General features: G+C 53.2%; 2 protein-coding genes across 2 annotated transcripts in view; one reads left to right on the top strand and one right to left on the bottom strand.

Annotated features, from left to right (window-relative positions):
* The window catches only part of Zfand3 (zinc finger AN1-type containing 3), a 208,508-nt gene extending 201,514 nt beyond the window's left edge, over positions 1 to 6,994 (top strand). The window contains exon 6 of the mRNA XM_005360315.3: positions 4,997 to 6,994. Within this exon, the coding sequence (XP_005360372.1) occupies positions 4,997 to 5,151 (155 nt within the window). The 3' untranslated portion in view covers positions 5,152 to 6,994. The remainder of the gene's footprint in view (positions 1 to 4,996) is intronic.
* A 3,944-nt stretch (positions 6,995 to 10,938) lies between these two features.
* The window catches only part of Btbd9 (BTB domain containing 9), a 366,300-nt gene continuing 359,386 nt past the window's right edge, over positions 10,939 to 17,852 (bottom strand). The window contains exon 11 of the mRNA XM_005360314.3: positions 10,939 to 15,558. Coding sequence (XP_005360371.1) covers positions 15,361 to 15,558 — 198 coding nt within the window. The 3' untranslated portion in view covers positions 10,939 to 15,360. The remainder of the gene's footprint in view (positions 15,559 to 17,852) is intronic.

Raw genomic sequence — 17,852 nt, 5'->3', positions numbered from 1 at the left:
TCTCATACTTGCTTTGTAGCTAAAGATGACCTTGAACGTCTGATCCTCTTACCCCCATGACCGGGTTTCTCTGTAGTTTTGGAGCCTGCCCTGGAACTAACTCTTGTAAACCAGTCTGGCCTCGAACTCACAGAGATCCACCTGCCTCTGCCTTCCCAGTGCTGGGATTAAAGGTGTGCCACCACTGCCTAGCCCTCTTACACCTTCTTAGTGCTGGAATTACAGACATGTGCCACTGTGCTTGGTTTTATGCTGTGATGAGGGAATACATCCCCAGCATTGTCAATTTAAAATGACACTTTAGATGTCATATTTGATGTCCACTGTGCTGCGATTTGAAGATGGCTCCACGGAGCCTTGAGGGATCTTGTATAGGTTCTGCTTGCTGTGCGCTTGAAAGGCTGACTTGAGTCAGAAGTGGACAGCATGGCCTCTGGTAAGCATGGCCTCCGTGGGCAACTTGCACACTGCCGCCACACTGCCGCCTCACTGCACACCAACAGAACCTTTTGCGTGCTCCTCTTCAGGCTTGTCAGGATTTTAATGGTCCACTTGAGCCTTTAACAGTTTGAAATTCAGATGAGTAGGGCAATGTAAAAGTGAGGTAGAAACACTGAGAAGTTGAGGCTTGTTCTGTCCCAGTATTAAATAGCTCGTGGGGCTTTCTGAGTGTGGGGGGGGGACCTGCTGGAAAGCAAATGCATGGTTAATTAAAACCTGAGCGTTCAGAGCTGCCTGGTTTGTCACCTTGAAATGGTGTGCTTGCTCTGAGATGAAGCCAGTAAGTAGCATTTCTGCCTAGGTGTGGGTTAAATACAAAGTCCAAGAAGAAAACAACACAAACCCTTGCTCACATCCTAGGGTGGGAGAGAGATGCTGATTGGGCTCCCAGCTCTGCCCCGCCCCCTTGTAGTGGTCATCCCCGTGGTCAGTGTCAAGGAGGGAACTGTGATGTGGCTACCGTGTTTTGCCCCAGGCCACCTCTGTACTAGGTAGGGTGGTGCTCACAGGTATCAGTCTTTGCTCTGGGGTGAAGCAGAGAATAGTGCTCTGCTGTTTTGGAAACTCTTCAAAGCACTGGTTGCCATGTCCTATCTGCCTGCTGTGGCATCTATGCATGCTCCCAGTGTCCAGGCCCAGAACAGTTTTCCTCGTGACATTAGCTACGGCTGAGAGTTAGCTGGGTTGAGCTTCAGCTGTGAGCGCTGAAGGATTTGGGTGAGAGTAGAACTTGGCTTCCTAACAGATGGCATTTTACACATCAGTCACAGGACGTTGTTTTCACATGTGTAGCACATGGTTGGCTGGAGCCATGTGTTCTGTGTCTAATCCAGATGTGCTGGACCTGGGCTCCAGGTTTCTCCTTCTACTTAAATTGTGTCTTTTACTTGCATGTGTATGCCCACCACATGCATCTCTGGTGCTCTATGGAGCTGAGAGGAGGGTGTCTCCTGGAACTGGGCTGTCACGGTTGGTGCCGGGTCCTCTTTTGGAAAAGCGCTCTGTGCTTTCAACCACCCCGCCATCACTCTAGCCCCGTCTCCACCCACTTCTGTGTTCAGGGTGAGTGAGCTGATAGCCCCGCTGTCTACTCTGAAAACTCTGTGTAGACAGAAGTTTCTGCAGGAGGTCCTGAGCCTCTGGTCCTCCCCTGTCTCTTATGCTACCCCACAGTTGCAGGCTTGGGCAGACCCTGGCATGATGTGGCCACTTATCTTCCTAGTGCTGCCTGCTGAGTGGAAGAGGTCTCAGACTGAGAGTGGAGCTGCCCAGCCCCTCTGGAGACCTTCCAACCCACATCCTAGGTTGTGGGCACTGTACAGAGTGGCCTGTCAGAAACAGGGACAGTGGCTGGTCCACATAGAGAGGATGCCGTCCAGAGGAGGAAGGCAGGCACTGCCCTGGAAACAAAGTGCTCAGAATCCAGCTGCCTCTTCACTTCCCTTCTTAATGAAGGGTCTGTTCCAAAAAAGAGATATTCGCACACAGTCCTGAGCACCTTGTCCAGATCTGTTGAAAATTGTTCAGACACCTTGGAGGAACGCCAGCTTCAAGCTGTTGTCCAAGAAACTCAACTTCCCTGGCTCTGTGGCACAGGACAGATCCCATGCTGCCTGTTGGGGTTATATAGGTTGTACTTAGCAGGTCATGTCACACCCTAGGTGTTCTGTTTTGGGGCTGAGCATCAATTATCTTCAGCCACTTATACCATAGTGAGGGTAAGTCAGTACACTGAAATTGCTTTCAAAACTGTGCTCCTGAGGAAGGCGGGGCGGGGGGTGGCTCTGTGTGTAAGGACAGTGGAGCTCTGTGTATAGCAGGAGTGAGTCTCATTTGAGCTGGGAGGAGAACTGTGGTGCTCTGCAAGTCACAGTGATGGCATCGCAGCTCTGTTCCCACCTTCTTTAACCATTTCAAAGAAGCCAAAACTGTTTGTCCTCCCTCTGTTTCTGAGACTCCTAGAATTTGTGGCCCTGCTACCCCACCCTCTGGTTTCTAACAAATGACTTAGAGAAGTGCTGAGTTTGCAGGCAGAGTTTGCGACCCCTGCAACGCTTTCTGGAAAGGTTGTGTTCCCAAGAAGGTAAGGTGGAGATTTATTAATTCAGCTGCTTGGCCTATGCTCGACTGCAGTTTTCCTGTAATAAACTTTCCGTTTTCATATGTTTAAAAAATGGAATTCCAGATGGCTCAGCGGTTAAGAGCACTGACTGCTCTTCTCTGGAAGACCCGGGTTCAATTTCCAGCATCCACAATGCAGCTAACAACTGTCTGTAACTCCAAGATCTCACACCCTCACACATACATGCAGACAAAACACCAATGCAAATAAAATGAAAAAAAAAACCCTCTAAAAAAATGGAATTCCACCTACCAGTCAGTGCTTACCCATGGTGCAGGATGTATTCAGTGCTGGCCTGGGGCCTCCTCAGCACCAGGGACAAGTTCCAACCCGTAACTTCCACCGGTGAGTAATCATAACAGGACTTGAGTATAATATATACGTCTAATAACCTGGGTATGGCCATGGAGAAGTAGCCACATGTCTTCTCCGGTCCCTCCCCATGTTGCCAGCACTCTGGAAGTGCAGCTGCTGCTCAGTAAGTTTCCGGCTTGCAGAGCTCAGAGCCAGGCCTCTGGCTGCATCCGAAGGTGTGCAGGGCGTGGAATGGAGACTCTCAACTCTAAGCACCCTAGTGGACAGGGGTTGCCTGCCAGTGTGTCTCCCTTGTCAGAGGAGGGCCGGACAGGCCTAAAGGACACTGAGGGCCTTACTACAGCTCTCCCCTCTGGATCTGCTTTGACTAAGGGGTCTGAGCTAGGCTGGAAGCTCCCACTGCCCCATCTCTGCTGCTTTCCCACAGCTCCACCAGCTCAGGAGAGAGAGAGCCCCCGCCATCCTGAAGGGAGGGGCAGCCAGCAGCCCTTGACCTTCTGTAGGTGCTGCATGCACAGAATTATGCTAGGGCTCAGTGACAGAAATACCTGTTGGTGCCTCCGCCTAGCAGCAGCTTCCCCTCACAGGTGGGGGCTTTGCTCCTGAAAGATGATTTAGCATGTTAGATGAAGAATGTGTACCCAGGACACGGGCTCTGCGGTGGGATCCTTCAGGAGACAGACAGCTGGTATCCAGTATCTGGGAGTAATGAACTTATCAGTGACTCTAACACACAAGCTCATTAATCTTAGCTTTGCTTTTCGACCAAGTGGGAGATCTGCTTCTTGGGAGACAAAGATTGCATCTCTGTTCTTTTCCTTAAACCCAGTCCCAATTTAGAATCAAACACATTGCTGTGCTCTCCCTGGTAAGCGGTTAATAATGTGTTTCTCCAACAGTGAATGGCCCAGGCTGTACCCTCTGCCCACCAGCTAGATGCACATGCCCTTGTATGCAATGTAAGGAAGCAGCAGCTGCTAGGCAGGGTGACTGGCATTTGTGTCTTTTAAGACCCCGCCTCCCCTTCCACACACATCTCCCTCCAAGATTGGGTGAAGTTAATGGTTAAATTTAGGGTCAGTGAATCTTGAGTTAATCCTCTACCTTCAGGGCCTTGTCTCCAGAGGCCACTGTGAGCTGCTCCAGACACAGGGAGACCAGGTTAGGACATGTTTGTATCCATCAAGGCCCGCCATCACTGCTGAGACCCACAGGACTGGAGGCATGGCTACACAGGATGGTGTGGGGAGGGAACAGTTGGCTCTGCAGTGGTCCCCTGCATGAGTCTCCTCCTGACTCTGGAGAGGGCTGCACACACCACAGCGTAAACAGAGCTTCACTGGGGAGCTGGAGGGGACAGTTGCCTGCAGACACTGAGAGCTGATGTCTTGACCCCGAAGGCGACCTCCTCATTCCTTGAAGAGCACCCTGTCCAGCTGCACTTCTCCCTGCTCTGCAGGCCTCTCTGACCTCGGAGGACCACCCATGTTGGAGTCCTTAGGCCCCTCCTCTCTGCCTTCTCGGTGTTAGAGCACAGGGTCCGGCAGTGGCTCCTCCTGTGTGTTACCTTTTCCAGGGCTGGAAGGCATTTCCAGTTAGTAGCCCCATTCCCTGTGGGTGTGACTCCAGCCCGGCCCTGCAAGTCTGTCCTGTGGTGGCCACCACAGCTTTCGGGGGCTTCTGAGCTGGCCTGGCTGTAAGCTTCTCTCCTGACCTCGACACCCCAGCTGGCCTGAGAACCAGACTGTTTTCCAATAACTCATGCCCTGCGCTGTGATCCACCTGAAGACAGAAGGGGACAGGGTCCTGGCTGCTGCTGGGAGTTCATGCTTGTGTGTTTTCCCTCTTCATCTGCTTCACTGGGACAAGACCAAAACCTCCACATTTCCTAGGGGAGGCTGCAGATCTTTGGGGTGGGAAGTGCTGGGCCTATGCTAGAGGTTGGGTGCTCAGCAGCATGAAGCCTTGCACTGATCCCACATCCCCTACCATGTACCACTTCTTGCAGATGACAGTGAGGCCCCAAATAATCTGTCTCCTCTGCTTCCTTGCCTTTAGGTTACGTGTTCTGTATGTTACACCGCCTCCCCGAGCAGCATGACTGTACGTTCGACCATATGGGCCGCGGCCGTGAGGAAGCCATCATGAAAATGGTGAAACTGGACCGGAAAGTGGGGCGCTCCTGCCAGCGCATCGGGGAGGGATGCTCCTGAAGGCCACACGAGGCCACTACACGACGCTGTTCTTAGTTCACTAATGTTAGCCTTATTTAGGACAAAGTCAGCCAGACACCTTGTACTGGGCACGCGTCAGACTACAGCCGGCCGTTTCCTTTCTTTAGCCAGCCATCCTGGTACTGTAGTTTAGGGGTTGATGGTGGATGAAATTGATTTCTGGCTGGTTACTAAGGTGCCTGCTAGCCATTGTATAAAATTAAAACATGAAGAATATTTTTTTTGAGCATGGCTAGTGGATTTGAAACAACACATACCTGTCACTGCTGGAGTCAAACTTACAAAAGCCTTAAGTGGAATGTGTTCAGACTGGACTGAGTCATGAGAGGAGGCGCAGGCCTCACAGCCACACGGCGGCTTTGACAGGAACTCTTCGTGTCCGGCCTTTCACCTCTTCACTTTTGCTTGGTCCCAGCAGGACCTGATGGCCACGCGTGCCTTGGCCACGGGAGGCTGCTGAGACTGGCCACGTGGCTGGGCTAGGCAGTGGCCTCGCTCTCCCTCAGTGCTGGAAGTGGGGGTGGGGACAGATTCTTATGGAGGAAGCTTTTTACCTGAAGGTTGTGGGGAAATTTATCCCACAAGAAGGAGGACAACTTCACTTTGAAAATTAGCTCCACTCAAGATTAGTCCACGCATGATCCCCACCTTTTCTGCACAGAATCCGTGGCTATGACCCACTGGCCCTGGCTGCAGCTTGCCAAGAGCAAGAGTGTTGCTCGTGGCAGCCCTGTAGCTGAGGCCTGTACCTGCAAGCAGATTTCTGTATTTGGAGTTTTTAAAAAAGATGTTTCATAGCCACAAGAATCTAGGGAAGTTTCTGTCCTTCCTGGCAGGAGCCTCCACTTGTTTGAGTGCAGCCATAGTCTGAGGACTAACAGGCCACCCACCTCAGGGTAGGTTCAGGAAGAGAAGACAGTGAGCTGCACAGGACTGTGGTGTAGCTCTCTCTAGAATGTTTGGTGGTGGCTATGGTGGGAGGCAGCTCTCAGACTGGGCCTGAATGGGGTAGGTACGTGGGGCTGGATAGATACCATTAGCAGTCTTATGGGCAGGGCTGGATAGATGCTGGGATTCCCTTGAAAGCCTGGATCAGGTCTAAGTGCCACACACGCGCCATCTGTCCCAGCCTGCTGGCTTGGCATGGGGCTGCCCATGCCTGACTGCTGATCAATGGTTTAGCCCAGCGACTTTGTGTAGTTGAGCAAGGTCTGCTCTCTATATGAACGGTGGATCTACAAATACAGTGTCTTGATCCAAAATTCCAAATAGGAAATCATGTTTTCCCACCCTACATCCACTCTGCACCCTGCCAGATGGGACCCACTGCAGAATCTCCGGCCTTAATTCTTGATTCAGGACCCAGACCAGCGCCTCACTCTAGGGCAGCCCAGGGCATAGGGGCCAGGTCTGCCCAGCGTTTACCACTGTTGTTAAGCCACAGCCCTCTGGCCACATGGCCATCCTCAGCGAGGCACCACTTGCCCTTCTTAGTCCCTTGTGTCCCAGTAGCACTGGGAGGGAGTGCTGGGGACCGTGCACCCAGGGATCGCAGCCAGGTTCAAGCCTGCTGGGAGAGCTGGGGAGGGAGGAAGGGTTTGTTCCCTGCAGTATCTGTTCTGTGAAGTTTGTTAAATGTAAGGGAAGCTGAAATTCTTGTATCTTTAAAGAGGAAATCTTATTTAACCCGTTGTGTCCTAGATTGACTTACACACATAGCCTAGAGCTCAGTTTTAGTTTAACATTGTGAAAAATATTAAAAGAATCTTGTAACTTTATTCTTTTTCTCTCCTGCTGAAAAAAATTAAACCAATCATACGGACATTTGGATTGTCTATTTCGGTGGTTCTCCTAGGGCCCCCGATGGCCGGGACATGAACGCAGCGTGCCCCTGGCCTGTGACTGCAGGGCGCTGTGCAGTGCTCGTGCTGGTGGGGATGTGTCCAGTGAGCGGCTGCTTCCCTAGTGTCTGTAAGGCCTGGAGGCTCCAGTGCAGGCACTGCAGGGGGTGGTGTCTCTAGAACCATCCTGGGGACCTCAAGTATGGGTGGGTTGGGTGCCTGGGTCCTGGGATCGTGGGTTTAGGACTGGTGAGGGCAGCTGTGCACTCCTTTGGGGAAGGTGGCTCTGGCATGCAGGTGCATAAAATTTTTGAAAGTTTTATGTCACACAGAATAATGGCACCTACCCACCACCCCACAGTTGCCAGAGAGTGACAGAAAATCCTCAGGAAGTTAGAGCACTTGGTGTGGCCAGGGAACCAGCCTGCAGGCAGAAAGCTTGTCTGGGGCTGGAGTAGAGTCAAGCCGGGACAGGCTTTCTGATGGCCACAGGAAGAGAAGAAACTAGGAAAGCTAGGAGAACGCCCCCACCTTCTGGGCAGAGCAGAGACCCAAGGAGAGTCTGCAAGGTGGCACGGGGGTGGGGGATAGGGGGTGATAGCTGCCTGCCTGGGGAGACTTCAGGAAGGAAGAGCAACTAGATAGGAGCCCCTAGTCCTGAGGCCCCTTTAGCTGGAAAAGGTCAGCACCTATGTATCTTCTAGTCAGAGGGTTTGGGGAAAGTCTCAGATCCTGAAATATAGGCAGACCATTAAGTAAAACAAAAACAAACAAACAAAAAAACCTGTAAATAAATGCTCCCCTTGCATCTTGTACAGTGACTTCACTGTGGTTGGATGCTGATGCTGTTTCTTCTGGTGAGATCTGAGGCCTCTTCCAGGAGTTGGCGGGCTGGGGCAGTATGGAGGTGAGGCTGCTCCTGCCTGCTCCTCACGGTGGGGGTGGAAGACAGCCTCCTTAGCCAGCAGCTTCCCCACGCAGGAGCAGGGGGTGACTCAAGCAGCCATCTTGCCACTCTAGACCAGCATGCTGGAGATAGCATGCACCAGACAGGTGGGGAGTGAGCTCTGTCCCACCTCCAGGTCAACATAGTGCCAAGTGTAGCTGAGACAAAGAAAGTGTCCTGCTCAGCCCTGACCACACAGACCAGATCAGATTTTTAACAATGCTGCTACCGGAGAAAGGATGGTCTCCAGTGGGAAGAAGAGCAGCAGCCCACACAAGACTTACACCCCGAATCTATATCCAGGCCACAAGAGAGGCGTGTACAGAGAAGGGTAGCCATGAGGGATGGGAGAGAAGCTCAGCTTACCCTGCATACCCACACTCAAAACAACAGCACATGTGCCCCACAGAGACCACTGAATGTTTTGTATACAATAGCACCAAATTTTTTTTTAATGAATTAACTACCTGACTAGATGATTCTCAGAAGATGTAGAAGGACCGACAGGCGAGAAAATGCTGGAAATACAAACCAAAGCCACAATAATACACCAGCTCACCTGTTAGCTGTTTTATCAGGAGGCTGTAGCCTTACCCACGTGGATGGGGTCAGCTAGTACAGTCATTTTGAAAACAACACTGTAGACAGCCGCGTGAACAATTCTCCAGAAATGAAGCTCGTGTCTTCAGAGGCACCTGCCTGTCTATACCTGGAGCATTGTTTGTAACAGCCCAGATACCAACCAGTGTCCATCTGAGATGAGCGCCTAGAGAACTTCGTTACGTGATGGCGTGTTGGTTATCCCTAAAAGAGGTTTAAATCCTATCCTTGTGGCAACAAGGTCATGTTAAGTGAAACAGGCCAGGCACAGAGACAAATGCGGCATGGCCTCATGAAGCTGTATAAGACAGCTTCCTCGTGGGTTTGAGAGTGGAGTGTCATGGGAAATGGAGGAGAGGCTGGTTGGTAGGTGCTAAGTCAGACATTCTCAAACTACATATTTACATCTTTTGTCCCAATGCTCTCTTCATCATAAACCTGCAGAAGAGTAATTCCTAAAACCATGCGACAGTCAGAACTAAGCTGTCTTCAGTCTCTACCTAAAACCATGCGACAGTCAGAACTAAGCTGTCTTCAGTCTCCTCTACTGCTATCATTAGCCCAAGATTCTTGAATGAAGTCTCAAGCAGATTCTTAGGACAAGGGCATAAAGCACCCACATTTGCCAAAATATCACAAGGATGGTTTCTAGCCAAGTTGCTAATACTGCTTCCTCCACTTTGCTCTCAGCATCACTGTGTTCCACACTCCTGCTGGATGGCTGAGCTCACTGCTTTTCTTATCCACTGTCCAAGCAAGCAGCATAGTCAGGATTGTCAAGGCAACACCCTAGAGCCTGGTGCCAGCTTGTCTCAGTCACTGTCCTGTGCTGTGAAGACATACCATGACTAAGGCAACTTAGATAAAAGCATTTAATTGGGGGCTTGCTTACAGTTCAGTGGTCCCTGTCAGTCATGGCGGGAAGGATGGCTGCAGGCAGGCACGGTGCTGGAGCAGTAGTTGAGAGCTGACATCTTGATGGGTAGGGGACAGAGAGGGTGAAACGGCACGGCCTGGCAAGGGCTTCCCCGGTGACATACCTCCAGGCCACACTTTCTAACCCTTAAACAGTCCAACAACTGGAAATCAAACATTCAAAATATAGGAGCCTATGGGGGGCATTTTCATTCAAACCATCACAGGAGAGTTCTATCTATATTCCAATGGTGGAACACAGTAACCAACGGAGGGCACCATTTCAAACCCTGCATGTGGCCGCTCCCATAGCAAGTGATGCTTAAGGTACTGGACAATGTCCTGGCTTCAGCTGTGGTGGTGCAGGGCTCAGCCCATTTGTGTGTCCCCAGCCTGGTCTGCCTGGGGTGGGCTCTCCTCAGCTCTGGTGAGGTAATCAGTGGGGACATGGGACACCAACTCACCTGCAGTTTGCCTCTGATGAGCTGTAACGGTGATGTCAACCTTTCAGAAACAAAACAGATGCCTTGCTTGGCTGCAGCTGTAGCTTACACTCCTACAGAGAAACAAAACAACGGGGCCCAAGCGGAAACTTGACAAAGCACGGTGGTAATCATTTTCTGCAAACTCGAACTCTCCATCATTATTGTATGGAGGCTGGTAGCATCCTCATCTGGCCAGAAGTAGCTGAGGAAATAAGACCTGAACCACGTTTGACGTTCCTGTGGTTTTCCTGCTGCTGGTGCCCCTCAAAGTTGGCTCTGTCTAGGGGCTCCCGGTCTGTTCTCCCTCCCAGCTAATGCAGGGTAAACCCCACAAACTCACAGCACGACCCATGGGCAATATGGTACAGACTGCCCCTGGCTCCCACTATAGGGACCAGCCAGGCAGGGCCCCCCATACCTCTAGCCTTACTCAGCTCTGCTCAGCTGTCACTTTGGGAGTCTGCCTGGGCTTGGGTGTACCTAGTTCTCACTGCCAGGTCAGACTTAGGAAAGCAAACAGGAACTGATTACAGGGTCCCTAGGGACACACCGAGTACAACACACCTGACTCCCACTGAGGTCTGCTGTGACCGTGTTCGTCCTTAGTTGAGCAAGGTTCTGGATGTCCCTTGGTGCTGGAGAAGAGGGCCCATGAGTGGTAACAGGCGTGGAGAGCTGAGGCAGGAGACGTTAGTTACCAGCTCCTAGCTGTCACAAAGATGCAGCTGGAAGTGAGCTTGTGTTCAAGGTGACAGGTAAAATGGCATCAGGCCACAGGGTGACTAGAGAAGGTGCCGCAGAGCTGGCAGGGCCACCCCGTCCTAAAGGAGGTGGTGCCGGGGCGGGCTGACCTCAGGGCACAGGAAATAGTTGAGAGCAGCCAACAGCAGAGGTGGGCTGTGGCAGGGCGATGGGGAGCCAAGAGGGCCCTGTGAAAGACAGGGCCAGACATGGAGAAAATAAGGCACGAACTCGGGCATAGAAGTAGTGCTTTATTTCTGCGGGGAGCCCACAGTGGCATTGCACACACGGTGAACTGAGGGTCGCAACACAGCTTGCCAAGTGAGGATGCCACACCACCTCAGGGTCACAATCCAAACACTGCCATGGGAACTTCCTCAGAGAACCATGCCCAGGACTCGCACGATCCCGTCTAACCTTAAGAGACCCTTGGAGGAGTACGGGGACAGCACCTGCGATCTCCACTGGCTCAGGAATGGTAGCCATGGAGGGGAGGTGGTTCCTCTTCTCTGGAGAATCCAGTCCACACAAATTTGGTCAGAGTGGCTTATGGGTACCGCCCATTGCCACCTATGGGGTGCTGTCACCACCCTCACTCCAAAGGCAAAACCCAAGCCAGTCACCTTGCTTTCCCAGGCACTGGGGACAGCTATGGAGGTATAAAGTGGCCTTGGGGACATCAGCCCCAGGCCAGTCTAACAAGGAGGTTCCTAGCTCTCAGGCCACGTTTGGAAGGCCATCCTGAGACCCAGAGTCTCAAGCAGCCACCAGGGGCTGTGGGACTCCACATCTCCAGCCCAGCTTTGACCATACCTTGTCTCTGGCTGAAACCCCTGGGAGTCACAGATAGCACCCCACTTTCAGGCATATACACTGTGCTGGGCTGGGAACCCTGTTTTGCCACCTCCAAAGTAGTAAGCACCAGTGTCACTGGGAAGACAGGCTGGAGACAACTGCAGGACAGGTGTGTGGCTCCGGGCCACCACTACCTCAGCTACCTGCCCAAGGCTAGAAATATTCCAGCTGCAAATCACAGGTACTGACAGGACATCAATCACAGGTTTCAGGGGTGATCGCGTCCTTGGTTGGGGGTGGGAACTATCTGTCCAGAAGCCCCGCTCAGTTTGACCTCTAGGGCAGAGGTTGGAAAGCAGGGGTGGGGACGGAAGAGGAGAGTGTGAGGCCACAGTGCCCTGCCCGCCCACTGCTAGACTGGAAGCTTGTTCTGGAACAGGCACCATTCCTGTACATCTTTCAAAGTGAAGGGCAAGGACAGGACGGTGGGGTGGGGAGGGGGCTCTTCCTTACCCCAGGGAAGTGAAGTGCAGCTCACACAAGCTCATGGCCTCTCGTTCATCTACTGCCAGGGATGCCCAAGCCCCATCCAAAGGAGCGATGGATGCATTCCAGCAGCCCATGGCCAGTCCAGCCACTCTCCTCCTTCCTGGCGACTCCAGAAACCTTAACATTGGGTGCTCCACTTGGTAGCACAGGGCACTGCAGAGCCTAGGGCCGCTAATAAGCGCTCCCCTCCTGCCAGAGCCGCTGTCAGGGTAAACACTCAGAATCAATCATTATGTTGCAAAATAACCAGAGCATGGCCAGTGCCTGCAGTGCCAGGTCACCTCAGCACTACTACTAGGCTCCATTCACCACGCAGAGGGCAAGGTGACAGTAACACAGCAGAGCAAAGCTAACGAGGAACTTCCTAGAAGGAGGCAGTTCTCTGCCCATCCAGAGGGACGTCTGTAGTCCTAGGCAGGGCTGAGCGGTTTCAGTGCCAAGCAGCCTCAACACACCAAGACCCACTTTGGCTGTAGATTTCACCCTCTTCCTGTGCCCTGCAGAGGCCATGTTTACAATTCTGTTATCTCCTAAGTTAGAAAGAACTGCAGATTGGCTGGGTTAGCTGTGCACTCTGGTCTGACAATTGTGGAGATGGTTTAACTACTGAGCAATTTCTTAGACAATTCAAAACTCACGAGGAAGGGGAAGGAATGAGCCCAACGGACAAATCCCTCTCTCGCTGAAAAGAATTTCCTTTTCTAGTCTTCTAGGAACAGAACACTTGTAATGGATTTGTCCAGAATCAACACTTCATTTAATAAAAGTGGAAAGTGACAGCTGAAAGAGCCCACATCTGTAACAGGCTTGGAACTCACTAAAGGCAGAACAGGAAAAGTACAGAGGGCTTAGGAGATGCTCAGTCCCAGTGTGAGGCCGCCTGAAGCTGCCCTACAGAGCCCAAATGGTCCCCCAGGAGCCCCAGTGCGGACATCTGCCATCCTAAAGAACACGATCTAAAGGGGCACGAGCGGTTCTGCAGAGCCCAGGTGACCTGCACGCAGGTGCCCTTCACAGCGGGCACTGCCAGAGGCATCGCAGCAGCTACTCTCCAAGCTCTGCTCTTGTTCACACACTGTTGACCTTATGGGGAGGGCAGGGCAGGGCTGAGGGAGCAATGGCTCACACTGCCTCTGTCCCCTATCCTATGACTGTGGCTCCTTGCCACCCAACCAGTCCTCAGGGTCAGAGTCCACAGTACAGTGCTGGGTGCTGGTGCACAGGATAGTCCGGGTCCCGGCCAGCCTGCCTGCTGTTCACACTCCGGTCTCATTTACAGTCTGCTGGCCCCGGGGGAGACCCCGGCAGGGGACGAGCCAGGCTCAGTCCTCTGGAAATGTGGACCTACCTTAGAGGTGCCTGTGGCCTCGAGACACATCAGCATGCCCATCAGCCAAGGGGTGAGCTCCCGGGTCTGGGGGGAGGTAAGCCAGCCAGTGTCCTCCTGCACCCTAAGCAGGCATCTATCTAAGAAAGTCTTCCCAAGGGCGGCCATGGCGGTCACTCAGGTGACTGAGGGCTTGCTACGGTTCTCGGCACTCCCCACTGGCATCTGTGACTTTGATGTCCCATCTCCCCTCCACTTATTTGATGGAGGGGACCATGGCAGTGCCGACATCGAAGGGAACCAGAGTCTATAGTCATAACCTGAATACACAATAGTACCCTAAGGAGAAAGGGAGTCACAAGGTATGGGTCTGGGATGTGGGGAATGGGCTGCCAAGAGCACCGCGTGCCCAGTGCTTAGCATGATAGCTGTGTGTGTTGACATCTTGGGTGGACAATGTGGCTTCTTGTCAACTCAGTCCCACTGAAGCAGGAGGATTGCCCTGAGTGTGGCCAACCTAGGCTACACAGAGAAGAACTATCTTAGCAAATAACTGAACAAGAACAAGACAAATGAGCCCTCATGCATTACCCTCCACGGGAAGAGATTCCACCCTTCACAGCTTGGGGTTCCTTGTGCACTGGCAGGGGGCGCTGCTTGTAGAGATGCTGAGTGGACAGACAGTTCTCCAGGCTGCCTGGCAGCACCCCATAAACAATGTGGGCACCCTATCCACACATGGGAGCCTCCTCCCTGAGGCAGCCATACCACACAGCAGTGAAGCCAGAGGTTCGGACTGCGGACTAGTCTCCCCCAGGACCAGCTCTGCACCTAGGCCTGAATGCACAGGAAGATGACCCCTACTGCAGCCTGAGGCCTCGTGCTGCCAGCTCTTCAGTGTGGACAACCCATTCCAATTAAGTCAAACTCAGAGAAAGCTGGCTGGCCCACCCTTTCACTTCTAGAGCAGGACCCAACCCTGAAGCTCCACCCTTCTCTGAACACGCTCACAGGAAGTGCTAAGGAGACCTCATGGGGCCTCGGGATGCAACAGGGGGTGCAGAGGCAGGAACTATGCATGGGCGTGACAGTGGGAGCTGCGTGGAGCTGCAGCAGTTCAAGATGGAGGCCCTCAAGAATCTCTTCTTCACCATTCCCAGGCCTGTGCTCCTGATACCCCATCTGTTGGCTGGACAAGCGTAGCAGAGCCACGAGGCCCGCAGTCAGCCTAGAACTGGGCAGCGTCTGTCCTCAGGCTTCTGGGTGGTCCTCCAGCGGCTGGCACGGCCACTGCTTCCAGGCTGCCTCCCAGGCTGGCAGGTGCGTCCGTCAGGAATGACAGGTTAATAAAGTGACAATTTGATCAATTATGAACTCCAGTGTCCAAAGATTGGTTTGCACATTGTGTGTCTGGTTGAACTTGGAAGTTTTTTCTGGTCAGGCTCAGTGCCATGACGAGCCACATCCGGTGTCATTTAGGAGGGGCAGCTTCTGCTCTGCCCGCCTGCAGGCACTGCAGACTGAGGAAGACCCTTGCAGCTGCAGAGGGCTAGAGCAGTTCCACAAGGCTGCAGCAGCCATGACCAGCAGCTGAGGACACACTACACGACTGTAAACCACCAAGCAGCAATGCAAAGGCAATGGGGACACTTGGGCCTGGGCCCTTTTCTGGTTGTCAAGGCCTAGGGTTCCTTCTTGTAGTGAGCTTGGCTTGTCTCTAGATTCCTTCTGCACTGGTACCTTGGTAACATTAGAGGTAGGAGCTGACGGTGGACTTGGAGAATCGAGACCCACTTCCTCCCCCTGGAGACTGCCTGAAGACTGGGGAGAACATGGGTCCCTTCTGTCCCCTGGGGGAAAAGCCTGGTTGGGGTGGCTTTTGCAGCCAGGTCTGCTCCTCCCAGAGATGGGGGAGGGTGCTGCACATAGGGCCCGCCTGGGAGGGCACACTCCTGCCCCACCCAAGTCACACCGCGTCCTCTGCCTTCTTTATTGGTGCTGTTGGTTGGGTGAGCGTGAGTTGGGTCCTGGACTCGGGGGCAGTGAGCTGGCGCTGGGTGCTCGCAGTGCATGAGGGTCGAGCTGCTGACTGGGGGTGTTGGGGTCCCCTGTCCCGGGTTCCTCACTGCTCTCTTCTTTTTGGCTGCTCTGCTGCTCCGGACACTCAAAGTGGACACAGTGGAACACCTGGTGAAAACAGAAAAGACCAGTGAGATGTGGCTCTGCCTGAGCATGGAGGTTTGAGCCACGATGATGCCACACCCTGGTGTGCTGGGTAAGTGTGGGGAATCTCCCAGTGCCCACCTTGCTTCGTGCCTGTCTTGGATACCTGGAAGCAACAAGAAGGTTTAGATGCACATGGTCGATCATGATAGATGCAAAAAGATGGACAATTCTCAAGTTACACAAGTCCAGCATGGACACCTCGGCAGGGCCCAGGCTGGAACTCGGCTTTTCTCCTCAGGCCTCTTCCTCTCTTTTGGATCATCCTTTTTTAAAAAATACTTTTAAGGGAGAAGGGGAAGGAAGGAATGAGGGATGGACAGAGGGAAGGAGGGAGGGAGACAGGAAAGGAGGAAGGAAGAGAGAAGGAGAGGAAGGGGGGAAATCTCAGTGAATTATTTTAAAATATAACTAGAATTTTTCCAGAGTTATGAAAATGTGTTGAAGTTTCCTGGCTAAAACCTTTCCATGGTTGCAAATGTTCCGGCTGCGTTGTTCGTTAGCCAGTTAAATTCTCTTTTCTCAGCCAGGTGTTCCTTCAGGAAGCTGAGGTGGGAGGATCTCGGGCTAGGCAGGCTGTCTTTGCTCCCTCTTGGCAGAGCGAGAACACCAAGCCCTAACCTAATTGACACGGTTCCTCCTCCTCCTCTCTTGCTCTGCCACCCTCCTCTGCTCAGGACGTCCTGGGCTCCGCAGGCCTGTGCTGCTCAGCCCCTCTGCCCTGACGAGTGACTAGATCAAGAAAAACCTAAGCTGAGAAAGAAAGTTGCTAGGACCAGAGATGGCTCTGCCTGTGCTAGAGAAAGCCTACGCTGTGCACACCAGGCCCGGCTCCCACCCTCGCTGCCCCTTCCGCTGGTCTCACTGCATTACATCTCGCAAGCCACTGTGTCCAACTGCGCTGTCAGGGTCACATGCAAATGATGCTTCCCAGTGCTGTCTTCCTGGGGTCTACTCACCCACAAGGACCATACCCAGCTATCCCCCAGGCCCACACAAGTTATGTGAGTCTACTTGAGTAGACTCTACCCAAGCTGAACCTTCCTGCAGGAGTCCTGGTGACCCTGGGAGTTGCAAGGTCACATAATGACCAGACATAAAGAACCAGGGCTTCTGAGAGCCACTGTGGTCTATGACCCGACTCCCAGCTGACCCCTGCAAACCCTGAGCCCTTCAGGCTTCCGTAGTCAGGGTGGCAAACAGGATGCCATGCATTTACTAAGTCACAGCCTCCAGACAGAAACACGGATGCTGGGGGTGGGGTGGGGCATGAACTGAAAGGAAGAAAGAAAAGGAGCCCGGAACAGGGACGACAACGGTTAACACTGACACACTGACGGGACAGCAATGGTCCTGCAGCGACTTCGGACTCAGACCTGGGGCAGGCTTGGGCGCGCTCCAGACGGCTCTTTCCGGCCCTCCCCATAATCCCCACAGATGCTCATGAGTCCTCTTTGTTTTTTCAATTACAGCAATTGCCGAGCCCAACTGTGACCTAAGGGGCAGCCTGCCGTGTCCTCACCATAAAGAGGGGCAAGGGGAAACTGCTAGCATGCTGGGGTGCCTACCACACGCAGGGTCCTGACACGAGGCAGTGTCAGGAGCACATGATGCCTGGAGTGGACCTTAGGGAGCACTCCAGAGAAGTATTCCCTATAATACAGAGAAGACTGCATATACCAGGCCCCAAAGACCTGGGAGGCAGACAGGATGAAGAGTGGCCTGCGAGGCAGAGGGGACACTAGGCACATGCAGTCCAGGTCTGGCCCTAGAACCTGCGAGGCAGAGGGGACACTAGGCACATGCAGTCCAGGTCTGGCCCTAGAACCTGCGAGGCAGAGGGGACACTAGGCACATGCAGTCCAGGTCTGGCCCTAGAACCTCACTCTGGCAGCTGCCTTCCACCTGCTTTTGACACCTGTCAACTGTGCCAGGCTCAGTTCCCAGCCCAGCCAGGCATATGCACCCAGTTCCCACACGACCCAAGATGCTTACAGACACCACGTGGATGCCATGGTACCACAGTTCTCCAGCATCACCATACACGGCAGGGCAGGGCAGGGCAGGGCAGGGCAGGGCAGGGCAGGGCAGGGCAGGGCAGGGCACTTTCTCCAGGACCCCAAACACCTTCCAGTTTGTACACTTCTCAAATGGAAGTGAAACCCCGTCCACTTCAGGGCAGCCATGCAGCCATGCTGGTCTGAGGCTGCCTACAGTCAGTCCCACAGCGACCTAAGGGAAGGTGGCTTTTCTGGATG

The sequence above is a fragment of the Microtus ochrogaster genome, linkage group LG2 (assembly GCF_000317375.1).
Source record: "Microtus ochrogaster isolate Prairie Vole_2 linkage group LG2, MicOch1.0, whole genome shotgun sequence".
NCBI classification, from domain to species: Eukaryota; Metazoa; Chordata; class Mammalia; order Rodentia; family Cricetidae; genus Microtus; species Microtus ochrogaster.
The sequence above is the reverse complement of the archived record's forward strand: the minus strand, read 5'-3'. Positions and strand labels throughout refer to the sequence as shown.